Raw genomic sequence first — 24122 nt, 5'->3', positions numbered from 1 at the left:
AATAGGTTGGAAACTATACAAATAAAATATCACATGGTGAACTTCATATGACCGGTTTTATTGAACAGAGGGCGCGAAATATGAACAAGTGTCCCAGGGAAATTTGCACTTGATAGTATTAAAAAAAAAAAAAATAATCTATTACTTTTAGTAAAATTACCATAACTCGCAAACGCGTTGCTCGATTGACATGATTTTTCACTAATTTAAAACAAATAACATTGCGCATATTTTGATTACTTTAATTGTCATTTTTGTCAAACTAAATATTTTTAGGTATCAAAACGCTATAATATATGCATTATTTAAGGCATATTTCACACATGATTGCTATTATAAGCGCATTATCTCAAAATTCACTTTTAAAACAATTTAAAACTAATCAAAATTAAATCATATTGGAAATATAGAGTACAATCAGTTAAAAATACCTACTGAAATAACAAAAAAAAAATCATAAAACAAAACAATTGTTTCCCTTTAGTTCAAAGATAAAAAAAAAAAAAAAAAAAAGAAAAAAAAAAAAAAAAAAGAAAAAAAGAAAAAAAAAAAAGAAAAAAGAAAGAAAAAAGAAAGAAAAAAGAAAGAAAAAAGAAAGAAAGAAAGAAAGAAAGAAAAATAGCATTACATGGATTCGAACTCGATATCTCGGGGCGAGAAGCAAAGCCAGTAACTATATGCCACCGGGAGACTGATGACAATTTCACTCGATTTCAGCGTATTTAATCCTATCATTGCAATGCTACTGTATTGTGTTATCGAGCTTCGATCCAATGAAATCATTCATTAAAACTCATGTTTTGGTCGTATTCAGCATTTATCTAACGTATATTTTGAATATACACGGTCACATTATACATACCTTCCTAACTTTTATATGTTTATTGGTAATTATTCCTCCATTTAAGCCAAATGAGCACGGTCTACCATAATGTTAAATAAATATATATTACTTTTTAAGTTATATTATTCTGGTAGACCGTTATTGCGTCATTAATTCTTGTTATCCTTGTTATAAATAAATTCGCATGCATAACAACAGCTCAACCATAGTGTAGTGGTTTGCTTACTGCCTTCTGATCATGAGGGCTACGGTTCGAAGCTCATTGTCGCCGATATGTTTACTTTTAAATCCTGCTCTTTATCTCTTTTTATTATTTTGAATACCAATAATAAGCACATTTAAAATGTGTAATTGTATATAATTGTACATACACTTTTTGGCATGACATTGTTACGCTGAATTAGCGTGTCTGTGATGGGTAGTTGAAGGCCTATATTAAAGAGTTTAACGTGCATTCCGATAATAGCATTTGAAATAGGGTAATGAGTTTGAAAGATCAATGATGAGACAAACATCATGATTCTGTTCTATGTATTTCTATATTTTCTTAATTTCTTATTTGGTTTGCTTTTATTATGTTTGTAAATTCTACCAAAGGAGAATTTATATGTCCACTCTAATATAAGCAATCAATGTGTCAAATATTCCTTGAAAAATGCATGCATTGCAGGGTTTGATATTCAAAAAAATGTTTATTTTAATAAATTTAAAAAATTGGCTAATCATGTAATGCATAATGAAATTATCTTGACATCACTGAAAAATTATGAAAATCGAGCAACGCGTTCGAGAGTTATGGCGATTTTATTGATATTAATAGATTATTTTTCGCATCCCTATACAATCAAGTGCAAATTTGCTGGGACACTTTCATAGTTCAATGACCTCCCCGCACCCCTTATTCAATGTTGTATACCAAACGCCTCATTTTTAAATGGCCTATATTTTTGTTCTTTCTTTGGTTGGTGTGGGTGGGTGGGGATTCGAAATAGGTTGGAAACTATACAAATAAAATATCACATGGTGAATTTCATATGACCGGTTTTATTGAACAGAGGGCGCGAAATATGAACAAGTGTCCCAGGAAATTTGCACTTGATTGTATTGAAGAAGACAAAAATAATCTATTACTTTTAGTAAAATTACCATAACTCGCAAACGCGTTGCTCGATTGACATGATTTTTCACTAATTTAAAACAAATAACATTGCGCATATTTTGATTACTTTAATTGTCATTTTTTTCAAACTAAATATTTTTAGGTATCAAAACGCTATAATATATGCATTATTTAAGGCATATTTCACACATGATTGCTATTATAAGCGCATTATCTCAAAATTCACTTTTAAAACAATTTAAAACTAATCAAAATTAAATCATATTGGAAATATAGAGTACAATCAGTTAAAAATACCTACTGAAATAACAAAAAAATCATAAAACAAAACAATTGTTTCCCTTTAGTTCATTGATAAATGTAAATGTAAATTGGCAACATAAAGGAAAAAAGAAAAAAGAAAAAAAAAGAAAGAAAGAAAGAAAGAAAAAGAAAGAAAAAGAAAGAACAAAAAAAGAAAGAAAGAAAGAAAGACAAAAAGAATAAAAGAAAAATAGCATTACATGGATTCGAACTCGATATCTCGGGGCGAGAAGCAAAGCCAGTAACTATATGCCACCGGGAGACTGATGACAATTTCACTCGATTTCAGCGTATTTAATCCTATCATTGCAATGCTACTGTATTGTGTTATCGAGCTTCGATCCAATGAAATCATTCATTAAAACTCATGTTTTGGTCGTATTCAGCATTTATCTAACGTATATTTTGAATATACACGGTCACATTATACATACCTTCCTAACTTTTATATGTTTATTGGTAATTATTCCTCCATTTAAGCCAAATGAGCACGGTCTACCATAATGTTAAATAAATATATATTACTTTTTAAGTTATATTATTCTGGTAGACCGTTATTGCGTCATTAATTCTTGTTATCCTTGTTATAAATAAATTCGCATGCATAACAACAGCTCAACCATAGTGTAGTGGTTTGCTTACTGCCTTCTGATCATGAGGGCTACGGTTCGAAGCTCATTGTCGCCGATATGTTTACTTTTAAATCCTGCTCTTTATCTCTTTTTTATTATTTTTGAATACCAATAATAAGCACATTTAAAATGTGTAATTGTATATAATTGTACATACACTTTTTGGCATGACATTGTTACGCTGAATTAGCGTGTCTGTGATGGGTAGTTGAAGGCCTATATTAAAGAGTTTAACGTGCATTCCGATAATAGCATTTGAAATAGGGTAATGAGTTTGAAAGATCAATGATGAGACAAACATCATGATTCTGTTCTATGTATTTCTATATTTTCTTAATTTCTTATTTGGTTTGCTTTTATTATGTTTGTAAATTCTACCAAAGGAGAATTTATATGTCCACTCTAATATAAGCAATCAATGTGTCAAATATTCCTTGAAAAATGCATGCATTGCAGGGTTTGATATTCAAAAAAATGTTTATTTTAATAAATTTTAAAAAAATTGGCTAATCATGTAATGCATAATGAAATTATCTTGACATCACTGAAAAATTATGAAAATCGAGCAACGCGTTCGAGAGTTATGGCGATTTTATTGATATTAATAGATTATTTTTTCGCATCCCCTATACAATCAAGTGCAAATTTGCTGGGACACTTTCATAGTTCAATGACCTCCCTGCACCCCTTATTCAATGTTGTATACCAAACGCCTCATTTTTTAAATGGCCTATATTTTTGCTCCAACATTTTTTTTTGGGGGAGGGAGGGGTTTCGAAATAGGTTGAAACTATACAAATAAAATATCACATGGTGAATTTCATATGACCGGTTTTATTGAACAGAGGGCGCGAAATATGAACAAGTGTCCCAGGGAAATTTGCACTTGATTGTATTGAAGAAGACAAAAATAATCTATTACTTTTAGTAAAATTACCATAACTCGCAAACGCGTTGCTCGATTGACATGATTTTTTCACTAATTTAAAACAAATAACATTGCGCATATTTTGGTTACTTTAATTGTCATTTTTTGTCAAACTAAATATTTTTAGGTATCAAAACGCTATAATATATGCATTATTTAAGGCATATTTCACACATGATTGCTATTATAAGCGCATTATCTCAAAATTCACTTTTAAAACAATTTAAAACTAATCAAAATTAAATCATATTGGAAATATAGAGTACAATCAGTTAAAAATACCTACTGAAATAACAAAAAAATCATAAAACAAAACAATTGTTTCCCTTTAGTTCATTGATAAATGTAAATGTAAATTGGCAACATAAAGGAAAAAAAAAAAGAAAAAAAGAAAGAAAGAAAGAAAGAAAAAAGAAAGAAAAAAGAAAGAAAGAAAGAAAGAAAGAAAGACAAAAAGAATAAAAGAAAAATAGCATTACATGGATTCGAACTCGATATCTCGGGGGCGAGAAGCAAAGCCAGTAACTATATGCCACCGGGAGACTGATGACAATTTCACTCGATTTCAGCGTATTTAATCCTATCATTGCAATGCTACTGTATTGTGTTATCGAGCTTCGATCCAATGAAATCATTCATTAAAACTCATGTTTTGGTCGTATTCAGCATTTATCTAACGTATATTTTGAATATACACGGTCACATTATACATACCTTCCTAACTTTTATATGTTTATTGGTAATTATTCCTCCATTTAAGCCAAATGAGCACGGTCTACCATAATGTTAAATAAATATATATTACTTTTTAAGTTATATTATTCTGGTAGACCGTTATTGCGTCATTAATTCTTGTTATCCTTGTTATAAATAAATTCGCATGCATAACAACAGCTCAACCATAGTGTAGTGGTTTGCTTACTGCCTTCTGATCATGAGGGCTACGGTTCGAAGCTCATTGTCGCCGATATGTTTACTTTTAAATCCTGCTCTTTATCTCTTTTTTATTATTTTTGAATACCAATAATAAGCACATTTAAAATGTGTAATTGTATATAATTGTACATACACTTTTTGGCATGACATTGTTACGCTGAATTAGCGTGTCTGTGATGGGTAGTTGAAGGCCTATATTAAAGAGTTTAACGTGCATTCCGATAATAGCATTTGAAATAGGGTAATGAGTTTGAAAGATCAATGATGAGACAAACATCATGATTCTGTTCTATGTATTTCTATATTTTCTTAATTTCTTATTTGGTTTGCTTTTATTATGTTTGTAAATTCTACCAAAGGAGAATTTATATGTCCACTCTAATATAAGCAATCAATGTGTCAAATATTCCTTGAAAAATGCATGCATTGCAGGGTTTGATATTCAAAAAAATGTTTATTTTAATAAATTTTAAAAAAATTGGCTAATCATGTAATGCATAATGAAATTATCTTGACATCACTGAAAAAATTATGAAAATCGAGCAACGCGTTCGAGAGTTATGGCGATTTTATTGATATTAATAGATTATTTTTTCGCATCCCTATACAATCAAGTGCAAATTTGCTGGGACACTTTCATAGTTCAATGACCTCCCCGCACCCCTTATTCAATGTTGTATACCAAACGCCTCATTTTTTAAATGGCCTATATTTTTGCTCCAACATTGGTTGGTGGGGAGGGAGGGGATTCGAAATAGGTTGGAAACTATACAAATAAAATATCACATGGTGAACTTCATATGACCGGTTTTATTGAACAGAGGGCGCGAAATATGAACAAGTGTCCCAGAGAAATTTGCACTTGATTGTATTGAAGAAGAAAAAAATAATCTATTACTTTTAGTAAAATTACCATAACTCGCAAACGCGTTGCTCGATTGACATGATTTTTTCACTAATTTAAAACAAATAACATTGCGCATATTTTGATTACTTTAATTGTCATTTTTTGTCAAACTAAATATTTTTAGGTATCAAAACGCTATAATATATGCATTATTTAAGGCATATTTCACACATGATTGCTATTATAAGCGCATTATCTCAAAATTCACTTTTAAAACAATTTAAAACTAATCAAAATTAAATCATATTGGAAATATAGAGTACAATCAGTTAAAAATACCTACTGAAATAACAAAAAAAAATCATAAAACAAAACAATTGTATACATTAGTTCATTGATAAATGTAAATGTAAATTGGCAACATAAAGGAAAAAAGAAAAAAGAAAAAAAAGAAAGAAAGAAAGAAAGAAAAAGAAAGAAAAAAGAAAGAAAGAAAGAAAGAAAGAAAGACAAAAAGAATAAAAGAAAAATAGCATTACATGGATTCGAACTCGATATCTCGGGGGCGAGAAGCAAAGCCAGTAACTATATGCCACCGGGAGACTGATGACAATTTCACTCGATTTCAGCGTATTTAATCCTATCATTGCAATGCTACTGTATTGTGTTATCGAGCTTCGATCCAATGAAATCATTCATTAAAACTCATGTTTTGGTCGTATTCAGCATTTATCTAACGTATATTTTGAATATACACGGTCACATTATACATACCTTCCTAACTTTTATATGTTTATTGGTAATTATTCCTCCATTTAAGCCAAATGAGCACGGTCTACCATAATGTTAAATAAATATATATTACTTTTTAAGTTATATTATTCTGGTAGACCGTTATTGCGTCATTAATTCTTGTTATCCTTGTTATAAATAAATTCGCATGCATAACAACAGCTCAACCATAGTGTAGTGGTTTGCTTACTGCCTTCTGATCATGAGGGCTACGGTTCGAAGCTCATTGTCGCCGATATGTTTACTTTTAAATCCTGCTCTTTATCTCTTTTTTATTATTTTTGAATACCAATAATAAGCACATTTAAAATGTGTAATTGTATATAATTGTACATACACTTTTTTTTTTGACATTGTTACGCTGAATTAGCGTGTCTGTGATGGGTAGTTGAAGGCCTATATTAAAGAGTTTAACGTGCATTCCGATAATAGCATTTGAAATAGGGTAATGAGTTTGAAAGATCAATGATGAGACAAACATCATGATTCTGTTCTATGTATTTCTATATTTTCTTAATTTCTTATTTGGTTTGCTTTTATTATGTTTGTAAATTCTACCAAAGGAGAATTTATATGTCCACTCTAATATAAGCAATCAATGTGTCAAATATTCCTTGAAAAATGCATGCATTGCAGGGTTTGATATTCAAAAAAATGTTTATTTTAATAAATTTTAAAAAATTGGCTAATCATGTAATGCATAATGAAATTATCTTGACATCACTGAAAAATTATGAAAATCGAGCAACGCGTTCGAGAGTTATGGCGATTTTATTGATATTAATAGATTATTTTTCGCATCCCCTATACAATCAAGTGCAAATTTGCTGGGACACTTTCATAGTTCAATGACCTCCCCGCACCCCTTATTCAATGTTGTATACCAAACGCCTCATTTTTTAAATGGCCTATATTTTTGCTCCAACATTGGTTGGTGGGGAGGAGGGGATTCGAAATAGGTTGGAAACTATACAAATAAAATATCACATGGTGAACTTCATATGACCGGTTTTATTGAACAGAGGGCGCGAAATATGAACAAGTGTCCCAGGAAATTTGCACTTGATTGTAGCATCTACAAGCTATCCCCTTAACCACCAGTGCGCATTGTGTTGAATAATATTTCTTTCAAATTTGGAATGAAGCGAATCAGTCAATTGATTCAAGTAAAATGAGTGTATAACATGCAGATGGGCTACACGCTGTTTTTTAAATTTGTGGATTCTGATGCCGGGCGCACACCACTAAATAAACTCCCATTGAAATACGTGTAAATATATACATGAAAGTAAGTTTGTTTTTCTACCCCATGTAAAACCATTTTTCATATTTTGATAGCACCAATGTCTTAAATAAAGATTGAAATTTAATTTAAAATGGGTTTTTGACACAAGTTGAGACTAACTTTTAAGCTACGGGGACCTGAACAGCGCCACCCTTATTTTCAGCTTGCACGAATGCCTCCTTACCATGTCCGCACGCGGATTAGTTTTGGGAGCCAAACCTTTTGACCAGATCAAGATGCACCATTTTTTGATATTCTGATCATTGATCTATTGCATATCTTTTAATTTAATTATAATAAACAATCATGGCTACTCATCTTGCTCCCAAGGGACACCCACTTGTTTTCACTACCGACCTATGTTTACCGGGACTATCAAGCGTTACACCAAATGCGGAAGGATTTAGTGGTGTGCTGACTGCCCGTTTCTCGACTTATGCCCAAATTTATTCACCTGGTAATTTTTTGGGACACCCTGTATTGGTGATTCTCTTGAGCAAAGACTTTCAATAGATTTGCTTTGAGTGTTTTCAGGGCATTTCTAGATCACATTCATGCATTTCATGCATACGACTTCGGACTTCAACAGGTGTGATTCTGACCTGCTCATATGGGCACGGAAGTAATCTTAAGAGTGTTCTGACAAAAGCGCCTTTAGAAATCAGCAACGCAATTATTCGCCTACAATTATGATAATAATGCTTTTATCTTTCTACTGACGCATGTTCGTCAATGATTCTCTTTATATTAACGTTTCCTTGGTGTTTACTCAGGAGATTAACTACATGTAGGCCTATTATATCGAAATCACTGTCACCTGGATAGAAAATTCTGCGAAGTGGTTTTATGCATTATTTATTTATTTATTTATTTATTTATTTATTTATTTATTTATTTATTTATTTATTTATTTATTTATTTATTTATTTATATTATTTGAATATAAATAGTTGAACAGCGTTCGTAAATGACTCTGTAACGTTTCCGTGGCGTTTCCTCAGCAGATTAATTATTATGTCCAAATCATTGCCAGACTGTCACCTGGACAGTAAATTCTACGTAGTGGTTTTTTATGCACCATTTATTTACTTGGACAGATAATAACCCATACAAGTTTATTTACCCATTATATGAGAAAACAATGATAATATGCAAACATATAAATGAGTTGACGTCTGACGTCAATGCCTGGTAGTATGCGCACGCATCATCACAATTTACATTGTTTTTTTGCCTGGCAGTATGCGCTCGCATCATATTTTGTTCAGGGCTCGTGTTTTTAAAACTCCCGCCACATCACAATAAAGCTATTGAACAGTGTAGTGGTTGCATGGGTTCACTCAAGCATATCGATATACCAGTCCCTTGCCTTTGTTGATAAACATGATTTCAACTCATTTATATACCTAGGCGAAAGCACTTTATGACACTAGAGTATATTGAAAAAGCTACCAATAAGCAATGAAGCATGCTAAATAAAACTGGTCTTTGCTATTAAACACATAAAACAACTGTTTGAATTTGGAATTGAGTCCTCTGGGATGCAGAGTCCTCAAATTGAAGCACCATAAGCCTTCCGGTAGCAATGGCAACACTAAAATAAGTGTTTCGCTACAGGAAGTTTTTGGAAAAAAAACCCAAAACAAAACTTTCCCCAGCAACACTACTAGAAAACCTAACTGTGCATACAATAATGCAAATAATAATAATAATAAAACAACACCTTGTGCCATGACATTTTAACAACGTTTCAACAACATTTTAAACCATTGAACTTTTAAAACCTATTTTGAGCAGGGTATTTTATTACTTTCGTTCAACAGCGGATCAGACTACATCTCGGCTACCAGCTACCTCGTCATTAAGGGTGACTACCATAAACACACCTACTGCAACCATCGGGCCTCGGTTAACGCCAACGGTATCTGCTCCAAAGCCTATTATTTGCATTCCAGCCTCTCATTCCTGCTGCAACTTTCGTAAGTAAACCTCTCCGTTTGTATGACACTCCACTTGTTGGATGCGATAAACCCTAACCCTGGTATTATACAGAGAGATTTGAGCCAAGCTATTGGATAAGTTTTTTGGCCACTTTTTGAAATTCAGCTTTTTAAATACCGAGAGAAAGTATTATATATGAGCGTATTTAATTTTTTTGGTGGTAAATTTAGCAATTCTAATCCTAATTGGATTTTTCTCTCTCGGAAATAGATTATGTACAATAAAAAAATAAAATGACATACACAACTGGTGCCAAACGCTAGTTCAGTTCAGTTCAGCTCAGTTTTATTTCATCAAATTCCATAATTACAATTTAAAAAAGCTTTTACAAACACCGTATAATATCAGATATGGTGAAAATGATGAGGATGCCACTGAAACGCAGGGCGTGTTGTTGTGGCACCCTTTACAAAAAGTTAGTGTTAAATAGTGCATGATAAACAAAACTGTAGAAGGATAATAAAATACATTTGTATGATATGTGCCTTGTGGGTTAGGTATAAACTTGGTATCACAAGCGGCTATGCTTTCAATTATAAATCAATGAGTGTAATGATGGTGAAAATAACAACCAAACCTATGGTGTAAATGGGTTGTAAAATCCCATTATAATTTATAATAGTTCAGGCATGGCATAAGTATTACAATAATAACAAAAATGTATGTATAATAATATTTAATAATAATAATAATAATAATAATAATAATAATAATAATAATAATAATAATAATAATAATAATAATAATAATAATGACTGGAATAATACAAACAGACAGACAAACGGGTCCGATTTGATGAGGAACGCTACTATATAGTCAAAATGGTCCAATTTCCATGTTTCCACTTACAGTCAATACAAACAAATTTACTCCCATATCCATCTCATTCAAGGGTCATTCTAAGGAATTGCTGTCAAAGAACTGTCTCCCTTCAAATTTGCATGTTTGAAATCTGGGTGATCCTAGTGATATATACGCAGCTTAAGGGGGTACTACACCCCTGTGGTAAATTTTTGCATTTTTCTCCAAAAATAATAACACACTGGTAACAAAAGTTATGTATATTATTGGGGCAAGGAATCCACATTGAAATTTCAGTGACTCAAGACAAGCGGTTCAGTATATATGATAGGAAATGAGGTACATCCTAGCGGTACCTTATTTCTTATCATAAATAACGAACCACTTGTTTTGGGTCACTGAAATTCCAGTGTAGTAATTGAATTCCTTGCCCCTATAATACACATGACTTTTGTTACCACTGTGTTATTAGTTTTTGAGAAAAATGCAAAAATAGACACACATTTATCGAGGGGTGTAGAACCCCCTTAAAGGAAACGAAGCAACGACATTATCCTACTAAATTTATTTGTGCTTATTGTTATATGATATATTTACATTTTGAAATTTTATTTTTACAGCTAATATCAACACAGATAGTGTTACATTTTCATTTATAACAACACCTGGTAACAATACCACTGAGGATGATTGGACTTTAGATGTTATTGCCACGTGGAACAGGCCCCAAGGACCCGGTAAGTGTTTTTCCTTGTCATTGATAGAGCAATTAATTTCACTGTTTGCGTGGTTTTATAAATCTGGATTTCCTTCAAAACAATTTATTTGTTGAAAATGTAAATATTATTTTGCTCAATAAAGTCATTTTTATTTGCCAAGGAGATTTGGGCTCATGATTTCAATTTCGTTACCCTCATATTAACCTATTTGCCTAAATCATTTTGTGAGGTTCTGATTTTTTTCTCAACCCAAATGTTTATAACAATTGCCACCTTGTAATAAAAAGACTTAAGTTCTGTAGCCAAGAAAAGGGTTCTTTGTAGAACACTACGCTTGAAGAACCTTTCAGGAACCATTAAGAAAAAATCCCTCAAATGGTTCTAAATATAAATGTTTAGAACATTAAATGTTTATATAAATGTTTTTCTTTATCCAAGAAAATGATTTTAGTACCAAAAAGGGTTAACATCCTAACACTTTTCTTAACTTTGTGCCGAATCCCTCAATTAATTCATTAGAGCGTCCGTATGCCTATTTAAATCTTTAAGGTTCTTTATAGAACTTTTAAAGGTTCTTTATAGAACCTTATCACTGCTTAGGGTTTTGTATACGGGACAGAAAAAGGTTCCAGGCTGCACCTTTTTTTTTTTTTAGATTACACCAACACACCATCATAAGCAAATTGTTTTGGTCATTTGTCATGTTTTTGCCTAAACTGCAAAAAATGACTTAGTTATGAGGGTGACGATTTACACGTTTGTCGGTACACTTAACGACTGTGATGCTGATCTTTGTCGAAATAAGGTACTCTGTGTCGAATATGAAATTCAGTATGTTTATGGCTAGGTTTAATAGGACTAGACGATGTGACATGATTGATCATTATGTCAAATTGAAATGTCAAACAAAAGATATGAATATAATATACTGCGCCAATAAAGTATCCTTACACTTTGAAAAATAATCACATTTTCAAAACTGGACAATATTGGGTTAAATTTGTTTTTTTAATAGATGCACTATCTAATCTTGTACGTTATGACACCACATTGAATCCAATGTGACCTCAAGAAGTAAAGTTACAAGCAATTGAATAGACGAAAGTCCAGTTTTAAAAGTGACAAACTGGCCTAAAAAAAAAAAAAAAAGATTCCAACAAGCGAAACAAAGAGACATCACAGTTTCTTCAATGAAGCGTTATTTAAAGCAGTTTTTATTTCAGTTTTTACTTCTCTGTACTTTTCATAACTTTCATTTTATTTGTCAGTTCTTTTATTTCAGTTTTCTTTTGCTCCTTTTGTTTTAAATTAAAGCCAAACGCATACATAAGCCATTCACCACTCTCAAACCAGATGTCTAGTCTGTGGAGTTTTGAATAGGCCAGTTCGTCCCGTGGGACCAGACGCGAAAACCACAAAGTGGGGAATACATTATACCAAAAAAGTACCTTCTCAATAACTATGAAAAATCATACGAAAAATATACATAATAATTTGATTTTGATTTTCATTCATTCATTCACTTTATTTATACACGGTTACATGTTCAAAAAAACTGCTCTTCTACACGTCCGTGGTTTAAAACAATAAAAACAAGATTAAAAGATCGATATTTAAACAAGAACATTATTATGTAGGCCTACAGGTTATTACAAAACGTGATAAGAGATCGTTTTAAAAACAATTATCTTACAGATGTAAAGAACATTAAGAAAATATACATATTTCTTTTAAGAATTCAAAGTCAAAATAATAACACCAAAAACAATTACAAATTTAAAGAGGAAACATATTGAGATGGTTTGCATTTAAAAATGTTTGTTAAGTAACCTGTTTTGAAAATGCGGAATATTGCACGCTTGTTTAGTAAAATCAGGAAGAGCAATGCAGTATATTGCACCTTTATACAATAACGACCCTTTCTTGTCCTTTTGATTACTAACAGTCAACAGTTTTACCAATTGAATTATATTTATTGAAATATTGACAAGCATAACTAATTTGATCTTCTCAATAACCATGAAAAATATACGGAAAATATACATAATTTGGTTTTTATTTTGATTACATGCAGCATTGTATTTAAATGTTTCTTTTCAAACAATGTTCAAGCACCTTTTTGAATAAATGTTTGATATTAGCCTTTCAAATCGATGTTTTCACAATATTATGAAGGATGGTTTATTTTTGTCCAATTTTGTTTAATATTAACAACACAACAGTGTTTTGAAAGAAAAATACCCGAATTTAAAAGTCAGCGCGAAGATAATGGATGGTTACAATGCTTGTGTAATAACCACTGATCGGTGTAAACGGCAATTTTTAAATTTGGATATTTTACTTAAAAAGCACTACTGTGTTGTTAAGGGGGTATTACACCCCTGTGGTAAATTTGTGACAATTTTTGTATTTTTCTCAAAAACTAAAAATTGGGGCAAGGAAACCAATAACTACACTGAGATTTCAGTGACTCAAGACCAGCGGAGGCACTGAAATCTCAGTGTAGTAATTGGATTCATTGCCCCAATAATATATATAACTTTTGTTACCAGTGTGTTTTTAGTTTTTGAGAAAAATACAAAAATTGTCACAAATTTACCACAGGGGTGTAGTATCCCCTTAACAACACAGTAGTGCTTTTAAAGTAAAATATCCAAAAAAATTTATCAACAAGGTCGCTCAGTTTCACACAGCAAGTTGTTGCAGCCGTTTGGTATCCAACTCTATGGTTTGTCCTCAAAAATTAAATGACTAATACCACAATTTAAGAAACAAAGTTGCAAAGTTATCAATGTCTTTATCATCTGTATGAGTATAATAGCCACAATTACAGGAAATAATACTTTGCATTGTCCAATAACTTCGGAGATTCAACGACTCCGTTAAAGTGGAACGGGTGTCACCATTTTGTAATGTATTAAAATATATCAAGTTACTTAAATTGGTTGCATACCGGCCTAAATTTGCATTTTGTGAAAACACTAAGGTGGTTTAAACCTATTTTCAGGGTTCTTGCCAGATATTTTCACCATCCAACAGTCTTTAGAAAAATCAATATAGTTCTAACACATCTAGAAAGTTTAACATTTAACATCAAACTACTCATAATCTACTTACAATCACAATGATTAAATGTCTACGTTTTAATACTTGTTGACTACATTTTCAATGCTTATAGATCTAATTTCATACGCACCAATGTGTGTCGTGTTTTCAATTGCTTTGCTAAGTGTAACATTACCTCGAGAATTTTTCTTCGTTTTGAAGTGCTCTCCATATAGGAGCTTATGCAAAAGCATACTTGTACGGTCTAAATCAATACCTCTTCATGCCCATCATCATATGTGGGAGCCACATATTGCAATACATTCGTGACTTCATGATGTCTTCTCATGACCTGTTTCTCTGCATATCCGTTTCATTATAATTAATACGTACATGTTCAGACCGATGGTACGCCCTTACTTTCAAATCCTTTGTTAACATTTTTAATCCCCTCCCTTGGTATTCACACTCACGTTTTTGTTCTGCCAGAAGGAACTGGGGAGCAAAGCCTAAAATGGGAGGGGAATTCCCCAATCGTGCCTCAACTATTTAATAGAGAGTTTGCGAAATGAGGTTCAGAACGTCAACGTCTAGGGGATTATAGAGAATTATTTATTCAAAGCCACATAAAAGTCTGTAGAAGTCGAAGTAACAAGTTGGAGCTAAAAAGATTCTGCACCCCGGGTTCTGCACACGTCCTTTAACATCTATTTTATCAACAAGGTCGCTCAGTTTCACACAGCATGTTGTTGCAGCCGTTTGGTATCCAACTCTGGTTTGTCCTCAAAAATCAAATGACTAATAGGCCTACCTAAATTTAAAAAACAAATTTGCCAAGTTATCAGTATCTCTATTGTCGGTGGCCATATGTCTTATATTGGGACCCTCAAATTGTGGCGGCGTGATCTTTATCGTGAAAAAAAAACCCGAAATGATAAAGGTATTTTCAAATTGAAGATGAATACTAACACCCTTTAATTGGTCTTGTTTTAAAGCATGCGGCCCTTTCTGCTGAATTTGACACCAAAACCAGGATTCTCAATTGATGCTAATTAATTTTATGATTAATTAAGCCAACGAACTTGCGGGGTGGCAGATGTTAGGACACAGATGTGAGGACATTGTACCATAGAAAGTCTATGGAAAAAGTTCATAACAATTTGATAACATACTTTTTTTTTTTCTTTTATGTTGAGTTGAAAACTAAAATCCATGATTATGTAGTACCAATTTGATGTCAGTAATTGTAGCAACTAAATAATTACGCACTTTGTGTAATTTCATCTCATTAATTAGACATTTACATGCTCATCTATGCCTTTTCCCCTAGGCTTCTATGTAAAGCAGCCAATTTTCAGAATTGCAGGTAATTAGTCCAAAAGTAACATACAAAGAGATATTGTATTCTTTCAGGTTTGGAATGATTATTTATGACTGAAAGCAGTTATTTAAAAGTGTTCAATTAGCTATTTAGCACCTATTAAACCTTTTGAATAATTAATTAGGTCTGATAATGAAGCAAATTTTTATCACCCTGTATACATACAGCCTGTCTCAAAAAAAATTGTGCAAGTGAAAAGCGCCCTCTGTGACAATTAGAAAATACCGTTGTGAAATAATGCTTACATCAACGTCAAGGGCATAGTCTTAGCTCTCAAATGCCGTTTAGTCTGTTCAATTTGCTTGTTTTAATCTTGAGATATGCTTACTTAACAACGAAAGGGTAAAATCACAATTGTGCCACTTTTACTAGGGAAGAGAGCTGTACATGTAAATCAATGATAGCATCAAGTGTATCAAGAGTTCCTTCGTGAAATCAAAAGAATGCATCAATTACACAACAATACATAATTGTTTTTAATGTTTTATCATGATAAAGGTATAATGGTTCACTTTTTCCACTTATGACAAATTAAACGATAAATATTTCACATTTTGCTGTAAAATTAAATACATCTGCATATCAATGATTTTACCATGGTATACTTTTCTCATTTGTCATTCAAGACATGTTAAAAGACAAACAAATATTGCACACTTACAATGTATAGGTTAATGAACTTTGACAAGTTCATGAAATTAGACAAATTAATGAAATTAGACAAAATAATGCACACGCGCTGGTGTTGATGCGTCTAATGCGAAGGGGAGTGCATTAGATGCATCAACATCAGCTATCATTGATTTACATGTACCAGCCCTATTCCCTAGTAAAAGTGGCACAATTGTGATTTTACTCTTTCGTTGTTAACTAAACATATCTCGAGATTAAAAAGAGCAAATTGAACAGAACAAACGGTATTTGAGAGCTAAGACTGTGCCCTTGACGTTGATGTAAGCATTATGTCACAAAAGTATTTTCTAATTGCCACAGAGGGCGCTTTTCACTTGCACAATTTTTTTTGAGACAGGCTGTAGAAGGAAGCATCGCACCCTATATAAAGTAAATATTTTCTGGTGGGCCTTTTTAAGCTCTGTTTGATTTTGTGGTCCTAAAATTGAGAAAGTACTTCTGAAAAGAAATAGGCATTTCCAAAATATACCATATCTTCATTAAAAACTTACTGTTACACCCTGTATGTCTTCTGGTACACCCTGAATATTGATTTCAGGTTTGGGTGCTTTTATGGTTTCCAGCAATGTTTACTTTTACATACCTGGAATTGGTACATGAAAGGTATTCATCTCAAAATTGATGTTTTCAGCTATAAAACAGTATGTCACAAAAGAGGGTCCCAACTTCCGACGCATGGCCCTGTACATGCAGTATGAGTATAATAGCCACAATGACAGGAAACAATACTTTGCAATGTCCAATAACTTTGGAGATTCAATGACTCCGTTAAAGTGGAACGAGTGTCACCACTTTGTTATGTATTTTTTTTAATCAAGTTATTTAAATTGGTTGCATACCGACCTAAATTTGCATTTTGGGAACAAACTGAGGTGGTTTAAGCCTATTTTCAGTGTTCAGTTCCGGAATTTTTCACCATGCAGCAGTCTTGTAAAAAATTAATATAGGTCTAATACAGGGAGGTGCAGGCGGGGAGTACATCTCTCCTATGTGACCCTACCTCTGTGAGATGCTGACCGCAGTGATATTTCAGTATAATACGATTTTAAGCCTTTTTTGCCCATTTTTGTCGATAATGTTTCCATCAGTGAACATGGTGAAAGTCGCCTCCTCCATGTCATCCTAAAAGAAAAAAAAACACCGTCGGGGATGAGGAAATGGGAGTGCCCAGGAGCGGGATTGGGGTATTATAGGATGAGGTAAAGGTTGAGAGAATAAGGATGGATGGAGGGGAGAGGGAGGGGAGAATAATATGGAGACTGGAGGGGAGGGGAAACACACTGCCTTTTTCCAATGCCCTCTCTCTCCTCTCTATACCCCCTTTCTGCAACATATGACAAGTTTGTATTAAAAAATCCCCAGAAATATCCTACACTGCTATCTCCAGTTAAAACAAGTAAATTTTACGTGAACTAAATCCCCTTGCCGTTGATGTTTTCATTAAACTTCATTTCGCAAACTGATTTTTTTACGTCATTATACCAAGCTTGACGTTTGGAACCAAAAAATATTTTAACCTCATTCAATCCCTAATATTCAACAATTTCTGGCGTATTTTTTACCCAAACCAAAAGTTATTTCCAATAATTAGTCTAGATAATACATAATTTTGTACTGCATGAGGAAATATTAAAAATATTGTTCTTACATTCTTCACTTCGACTTCTAGAGGCTTTCATGGCATAGTGGTTTTGAATAAATATTTCTCTACCATTTTTGTATACAATCCTCTAGACGTTGTCAAAGTTTGTGTTTCTGAACCGCATTTTGCAAACTCTCTATTAAATAGTTGAGGCACAACTGGGGAATTCCCTTCCCATTTTGCTTTGCTCCCCAGTTCCTTCTGGCAGAACCAAAATATGGGGATCCCAAGGGGGCATTAAAAATGTTAACAAAGATTTGAAAGTAAGGGCTTAGGGCTACCATTTAAATTCACCTTGTCTCCCATATCCCTGGGGGAAAGCGTGTTCCGCCTCGGTCTGAATTGTATTTTGACGCGTTCTCATTTGCTGCCACCATTTTAGCACGTGTCTTTCAAATGTGAATTTGAAATAACGCTCGCATCCTGAGGCAGAGCTTCCACTTCAACCTCATCCTATTGTTATCATTTCTTTTGTCATCTCAGGATGGATCTGTACTATTATTGTTAGTAATTTTTATGTAATATTATTTTATTACCATTGATTGGAAAAAAGTAAGTACAAAATAACTGCAACATTTCTCCAATATCGCTTTAATGTTTCCGTTCATAGTAGAACAATTATATGCAAATTATGTAGTAAATATCTGAAGCCGGAACCTAAAGTTATATCATTTTACACGAGAACGTAGCGATTGCATTATTTTAGAAAGGTGGGATTTGACAGAACGCACAATTTGTCTGTACTTTGAAAGAGAAAACGCGCGATGTCGGAAGCTGAGTATCGTGTGTATTAGATTAGCCCAGTTATTGCAGACATCTTCAATACATCCACAGAGGATTACCGTATATAATATAGGGCTTCTAACGAAAGGTATTCACCCACATACAACTTATTCCTCATCTGCAGGGTTCAACAGAAATAACTCCCTCTCTAATATTACAAAACATTTCCTGTGAACAGCGATATTATTCAATTGAGAACAAGAGTTTTTAAATGAAAAAAAGAAGACTGTTGCCCGAGCTATTGTTCAGTTTTGACGTAATTCTTAAACACAAACACAAACACAAAACAAGCAAAAAGAAAGTGGGGGAGCATAGTTAATGCAATGACCGCACTTTTAACCAACCACTTGACATGACTCTATATATGAGGTATATAATATATATATAATAAATTACCAAGTTGGAAAACTTTTCGTGATAAAAACTCAGACGGTGCTGATGCATTTGCAAATTTCATTTTTACAAAGCAAATTATTCACCGAGTTACGCTGCACCTCATTTTTCAATCTTAACGATAAAAGTCCATACTTCAGCAAAAATAGCCTAAAATACTGTACGGTTACTATTAGCTATGTCTTAAGCATCACTGCTTTCGCGTGTCTGTTTGCACGTGTATGGCGACGCCCATGGGTTGCATTTGTTTCGCGCGTATTTACGATGGTCTGCATTAATTGTGCCATAATTAAATGAAAATTGGGCATGTTGAGTAAGAAACCTTGTAGAATAAAACACGAGAATATCAAAAATAATGAATAAGGAGAGTGCATGGGTGCCATGATTTAGCGATATTTATTAGTAGTTGCTGGAGAACAAAATGCTAGAGCCAGAGGGAAAGACAAGAGGGATAGAGGATAACAGGAAATAGGGATTTAAGGGATGCGAGCTATTAGAGCAGGAACATAAACACTGGAGGAAAGAATGAGGGCGGCGGGCAACTAAAATGAATGCCCGCCTGTTCAATCTTTAATACATTTGGAAATTGGGAGTTAGTAAATTTGTTTGCAATAAAAGAATCGGAGGGTGGTTTAATGCATTTTGCAATTTGCATTCATATTTATGAACCGCGAAAGGCGGGTGACTGCTAGTTAATAATATATCGTCTATTCATATGGTCTTTTGAAAGTGGTATAACACCATACATTTCCCGTGGCACGAATTGTCAATCGAGTGACTTTCTTTCTGTGTAAGCATAGTAAATGTGTTTACCCAGCAAACACAAAAACGTTTTAAAAACGTTTTAAGTAAGTTATATTTTGGCTTTTGGTTTAGGTAAAAACGTTTTAATAACATTAAAATGTCGGGTTATATAAAGGTCATGATAACGTTTTAAAACGTTTTGTATGAAAACACACTGCAACAATATTTTTAAATAGTTTCAAAAAATGTTATTGTAAAATATTTTTGCAAACATTTTTGCCAAATATTGTGTCAATATTTAAATAACATTATGTTAAAATGTTTGAACCCAGCAAACACAGAAATGTTCTTAAAATGTTTTTTCAAAACCTTTTAATAACATTTAAATGTCGGGTTATATAAAGGTCATGAAAACGTTTTTAAAACGTTATTGAAAATATTTTGGGCAAACATTTTTCGCAAAATATTTTTTCAACCCAAAAATAACATTCTGTTTAGAATATTTTGTATCAAATTTTCAAGAACGTTTTTTGAATGTTATTAAAACGTTTTTATACCCTTTATATAACCCGACATTTAAGGGATCCAAAATGAGCGTTTATTGCGTTTCGACAGTATTTTTTGTGGGACATGAGAGCACCTCAGACCTATCGAATTGCATTCTGAATACGAAGCATGTCTTTCTGATATCAAATAATTTTCATTTTTTAAAAATCACAATATAATACAAATTTTATGACAAATTATAAAAATTTGATATTTTTCAAATTTTTGATATATAACAGTCCTCGAAGTAAATTATTTAAATCTAATGATATATTCTTAAAGTGTATGTAGCAGGGAGGAAAAAGCCGACGGTCAATTGAAAATTTTGACCTTTTATATTGAAGATATGGATTTTTTCCCCAAAAGACCTAATTTGTTTTGGTGTTTTGGGGAAAAAAATCCATATCTTCAATACGAAAGGTCAAAATTTTCAATTGATCGTCGGCTTTTTTCATCCCACCTACATACACTTTAAGTATAAATCATCAGATTTATAAAGTTTACTTCAAGTACTGTTAAATATCAAAATATCAATTTTAATGATTTGCCATAAAATGTGTATTAAATTGCGAATTTCAAAAAATCAAAATTATTTGATATCAGAATGACATTCTTCATATTCAGAATGCAATTCGATATGTCTGATGTGCTCTATTGTCCCAAAATAAATACTGTCCAAACGTTCATACCCCAGCCCTTAAACGTTTTCTGTAAAACATTTTTGTTTGCTGAGCAGTAGATTATCAAAAATGTTTTTTAAGGTTATGAAAACGTTTTATACTCTTAATATACCCTTTATATAACCCGACATTTAAACGTTTTCTGACAACCTTTTATAACCTTTTGCGAATGATGTCGAAAACGTTTTGTGTTTGCTGGGTACTTTATGATTATCGGTTAATTTCTAGAGTTTAGCGCTTGCAATGCATATTTATGGGTATCCAATATTTCCTATAATTACCCACATAAGCTCAAGCCAAATTACCTCGGCGCTATTTACCGGTGTAAAATACCCATATTTTCTACCAGGTGTCAAGACCGGACGTTATGATGAACGGTCTTCATCAATGTGAATTTTTTTTTTCAGATTTACCCGGGGGTTCACGCACATGTAAAGGTGGTACGAGTATATGAAACGGTCAAGGGTCCCCCTTTCAGGCTCTCCGGTAGTTCCTTTAACACACATTTGGATCATGCCCTAGCTTCAAGCTTTATTGTAGTCCTTTAGCTCATATTTGGAATATTTTTTGGCCAAATTTTATAAATCCCCCAATGTTGAAATTTCAGTTCACCAAGCCACAATTTTACCCGAAATCAGTTCTTAGTTCCCAAAGTGCGGCACACCCCTACCAAATTTTGAGTTGAGTGCCCCCGGATTTACCCTCGCGCCTATCATTTCAGCATTGTCTTATATAGTTTATTCCTAATCACCGAGATCTTCGTCCAGGATGAGTTCGAGTTGGAGTTCGAGTTCGAGTTACATTTTAGAGTTCGATTTAGAGTTACAGTTGCATTTTAGAGTTCGATTTAGTGTTAAAGTTGCACTTTAGAGTTAGACTTACATTTTAGAGTTCGATTTTGAGTTCGATTTAGAGTTAGAGTTGTACTTTAGAGTTTGACTTACATTTTAGAGTTCGATTTAGAGTTAGAGTTGTACTTTAGACTTGCCAATGGCAATTTAGAGTTCAGTTACAGTTACGTTAAACAATGTTGTGGGTCAAGTCAAGATGATAACCACGTCAACAACAGCAATCTCAGATTGAGATACTTTAAACTGGGCTATAAGTTTCAATCGTTCATAGGCCTGTTTTTGAAGATCGACAAGGCCCGTAGAGCTGGATGCTCGCGGGCAACTCAACCCAAACCTCCTCGTGGTATCGGATGGGTCACTCTAACTTAACTTACATAAATATTGATACTCCATTTGTATTGCAATGAATGTCTCCTTTAAAATAGTTCATTTTAGTTCCGCTTCGATTCTACTGTGTATAAATGTCTCCGGTGTCTGTGAAACAAACAAAATCCTGAAAACGGAAATTCTAAATAAAGCTGTAGGACTTAACCGACTACTTCAAACCAGACTTTGCTTGAAACCAAACCAATTTAACCTTGTTATCCAGTTCAAAATATGCCAGAAAGAGGGTTTGTGATGCATTAAACAAGGTGCAAATGTACGTTTGATTCAATACTATATGTGAAGAATAACTTTAACTCTATCTGGTAAAATGCAATGTACAAGAAAATACCAGTTAAGGATACATGCTTTTGAATTCCATCAAATTGCAAATTTATGAACTACATAAATGTATTTAACACTTCAGATATTCAAATGCAAAATTTGTGCCTAAAAATGGCTTTTAAAAATGACTGTAGTATATTCATTTTTGCCTTACATAAACACAGCCAAATTAAAAAGTCGCCACTAGTTCCATCCCCATTTAATCAGAGTCTGATGAGTTCATGGCAAAATAATTTGTATAATAATTTTCTATACACTTTCCTTCGAAGGTTGATACCAAATTTGATATCAAAAGTTTAATCATCGTGAGCATAGGAACCGTTGTTTCGTGATGTATCATGGGAAAATCGTGATGCATCATGGGAAAAGGTCGACATCCAAGTCCGCGCAATACGAATATTACCATGCTATTACATAGGAACATGTGACAATATTTTTAGTTTGTCAATATAACGGTATTACACGCAAATCGATAGAGAAAAATTAATTGTGCACATTTCAAATCACATTATTAAGTATTATTGAGTATCGATTCGCGTGTAACACCTTTATTTTGACAAACTAAAAAATATTGTCACGTGTTCCTATGTAATAGCATGGTAATATTCGTATTGCGCGGACTTGGATGTCGACCTTTTCCCATGATACATCACGATTACATCGCAAACCGCTGGCGGCGCCCTTATTGCGAATAGCGAGAATTAAAAGAGCGGGGTATTTGATTTGCATTTTAACGTGCATGGGTACACCTTTAATGACAATGAAATTAGACCTCTCAGATGCGTGTAGATGTTGAGAAGAGGTGGTTTATAATTGATTAACCTGTCGGCCTATCCAGGCGACGTAATTCTTGGCACTCACGCAAGCTTCGCCGCGTGATACCACCCGATACACACATATGTACACGTAATACATTGTGTAAATACGGCCGTGTAGATGCCGTGCTGGGAAGGATATTCTGTATTACAGAATACGTATGGTCACGGTGTATCCCGTTGTTAAAATACCACGTACTTTAGTACAGTAATAGCGCCCTCTGTTGGTCATAATTCACTTAAGTACGTAGTGAAGAAATATTTGAGGTGGGGTGGCTACGGGGCGTTATTGCAAAAGACAATATTGCTCAAAGACAATGTTGTTCAAGGTTGCGCCGCGGGCTTATAAAGAAACAATGTTGCTCCAAAAACAATAGCAAACAAGCTTAAACTATTAATTAGCCCACGATAATGTTAAAACCTTGAGTAACCTTAACCTTTGCTTTCCTTTTTTTTTTTGGAAGAGGGTTGGTGCTTTCAGCTGCTACGGCTATGTGCACCACCAGCTGTACAATTCTCTCTGAACAATGCCTTTGTTTCCATACAAAACCATAAATACTTCTATGCTTCACTGCACCTTGGTTATGCTATGCTGTACGTGTTTCCATACGAATGCCTGTGCGTTAATTCCTC

General features: G+C 33.2%; 1 protein-coding gene across 1 annotated transcript in view; it reads left to right on the top strand.

Annotated features, from left to right (window-relative positions):
- Positions 1-8701: 8701 nt before the first annotated feature.
- Positions 8702-24122, top strand: part of LOC140158405 (uncharacterized) — a 65305-nt gene continuing 49884 nt past the window's right edge. Inside the window, exons 1-3 of the mRNA XM_072181497.1 lie at positions 8702-8735; positions 9511-9666; positions 11110-11226. Of these exons, the coding sequence (XP_072037598.1) occupies positions 8702-8735; positions 9511-9666; positions 11110-11226 (307 nt within the window). The remainder of the gene's footprint in view (positions 8736-9510; positions 9667-11109; positions 11227-24122) is intronic.

This window comes from Amphiura filiformis, chromosome 8 (genome assembly GCF_039555335.1).
Source record: "Amphiura filiformis chromosome 8, Afil_fr2py, whole genome shotgun sequence".
In the NCBI taxonomy this organism is placed as follows: Eukaryota; Metazoa; Echinodermata; class Ophiuroidea; order Amphilepidida; family Amphiuridae; genus Amphiura; species Amphiura filiformis.
This window is presented reverse-complemented; position numbering and strand designations above follow the sequence as displayed.